The following is a 1,070-nucleotide window of genomic DNA, read 5'->3' as shown; positions in this document are numbered from 1 at the left end:
ATCAGTGTCTCCTGGGCCAGCTGCTCCCAGCCCCACGGCCCTGTCTGCAATCACTCCGCACCACAGCTCATTGCAGGCTGAGCCAGGACGGGCAGGGCTGCAACATCCCCCGTTACTCGGCTGACACGCGAGGTGGATGCAGCTGTGGACATGGGCGCTCACGTGTGGGCCTCAGCCCAGCTCATCACTGTCTGTCGGCTCCGTCCCTTGAGGCAGCCGGGCCGGCACTTTTAGGGGCAGGGAACCCGTTTCCACGCACTCTCGCCAGCCTGTCCCGTGCCAGCGCCCCTGGTATCTGCACTTGGGAGGGAGCTCCTGCTAATGCCAGCTTGGGCCGTTTTCAGCGTCTGACACCACAGGCCTGATGCTCTTCAGGTCTCTCTGCTCCCAGCATCTTTTTTTTGTGTTTTTCTTGTTGTTTGTTTTTTTACGGCGCGCCCCGAGCTGCGCCCCAGCTGTGCTCCCCACAACCGCACCCGGTGCCCTGCTCACCTCCAGGCCCGGCCCCTGCCCCCCCGGGCAAGTCCTCTGCAGCTCCAGCTTCACAGGCTCTGCTCCAGGAGGTTTCTGCTCAGCGCTGCTCGGGGTCCCAGCACCTGCGGGCGGGGAAGAGCGCACAGGGCAGCGCTGGGGCTGCGGGCACGGGGAAAGCCCTGCTCGTCTCCTGCACCGGCCTGGCACTAAGGCAGACGGAGGCTGTGGTGTGTGGAAGACGGGGGAGAAGGGAGACTCCACGTCCCACAGCTCTTGCTCAGGGCACGAGGGGGAAGATGAGCCCCAGTAACTGTGTCCCAGCCCGGGGCGGTCATCACAGCCCCATGCCGGGCCGGCAGGGACACGGCTCCGGGAACGAGCTGGAGCGATGCTGGAGCTGTGTCACATCCACGCCCACAGGCTCAGGGCAGGGCAGGCGGGGGAAACGCAAGGGCAGTGCTGTCCAGGGCAGGGAACGCTCTCGGGCCGCCGGGAGAAGAGGCGCTGCTGCGCTGCGGGAGCAGGGCCGGACCCGCACGTCGCGCCGGACGGTGCCTCCCGCTGCCGGACACGGCCCAGCCGCCGCTCGCCCGCTC

At 67.3% G+C, this 1,070-nt stretch overlaps 1 protein-coding gene and 1 pseudogene across 1 annotated transcript in view; one reads left to right on the top strand and one right to left on the bottom strand.

Moving 5' to 3' along the window:
* Nucleotides 1-152, bottom strand: part of LOC102381950 (zinc finger protein 664-like) — a 7,601-nt gene extending 7,449 nt beyond the window's left edge. Inside the window, exon 1 of the mRNA XM_025194258.1 lies at nt 117-152. Coding sequence (XP_025050043.1) covers nt 117-152 — 36 coding nt within the window. The remainder of the gene's footprint in view (nt 1-116) is intronic.
* The window catches only part of LOC106723127, a 216,340-nt pseudogene that overhangs the window by 27,441 nt on the left and 187,829 nt on the right, over nt 1-1,070 (top strand).

Source organism: Alligator sinensis, unplaced genomic scaffold (genome assembly GCF_000455745.1).
Source record: "Alligator sinensis unplaced genomic scaffold, ASM45574v1 scaffold968_1, whole genome shotgun sequence".
In the NCBI taxonomy this organism is placed as follows: Eukaryota; Metazoa; Chordata; order Crocodylia; family Alligatoridae; genus Alligator; species Alligator sinensis.
This window is presented reverse-complemented; position numbering and strand designations above follow the sequence as displayed.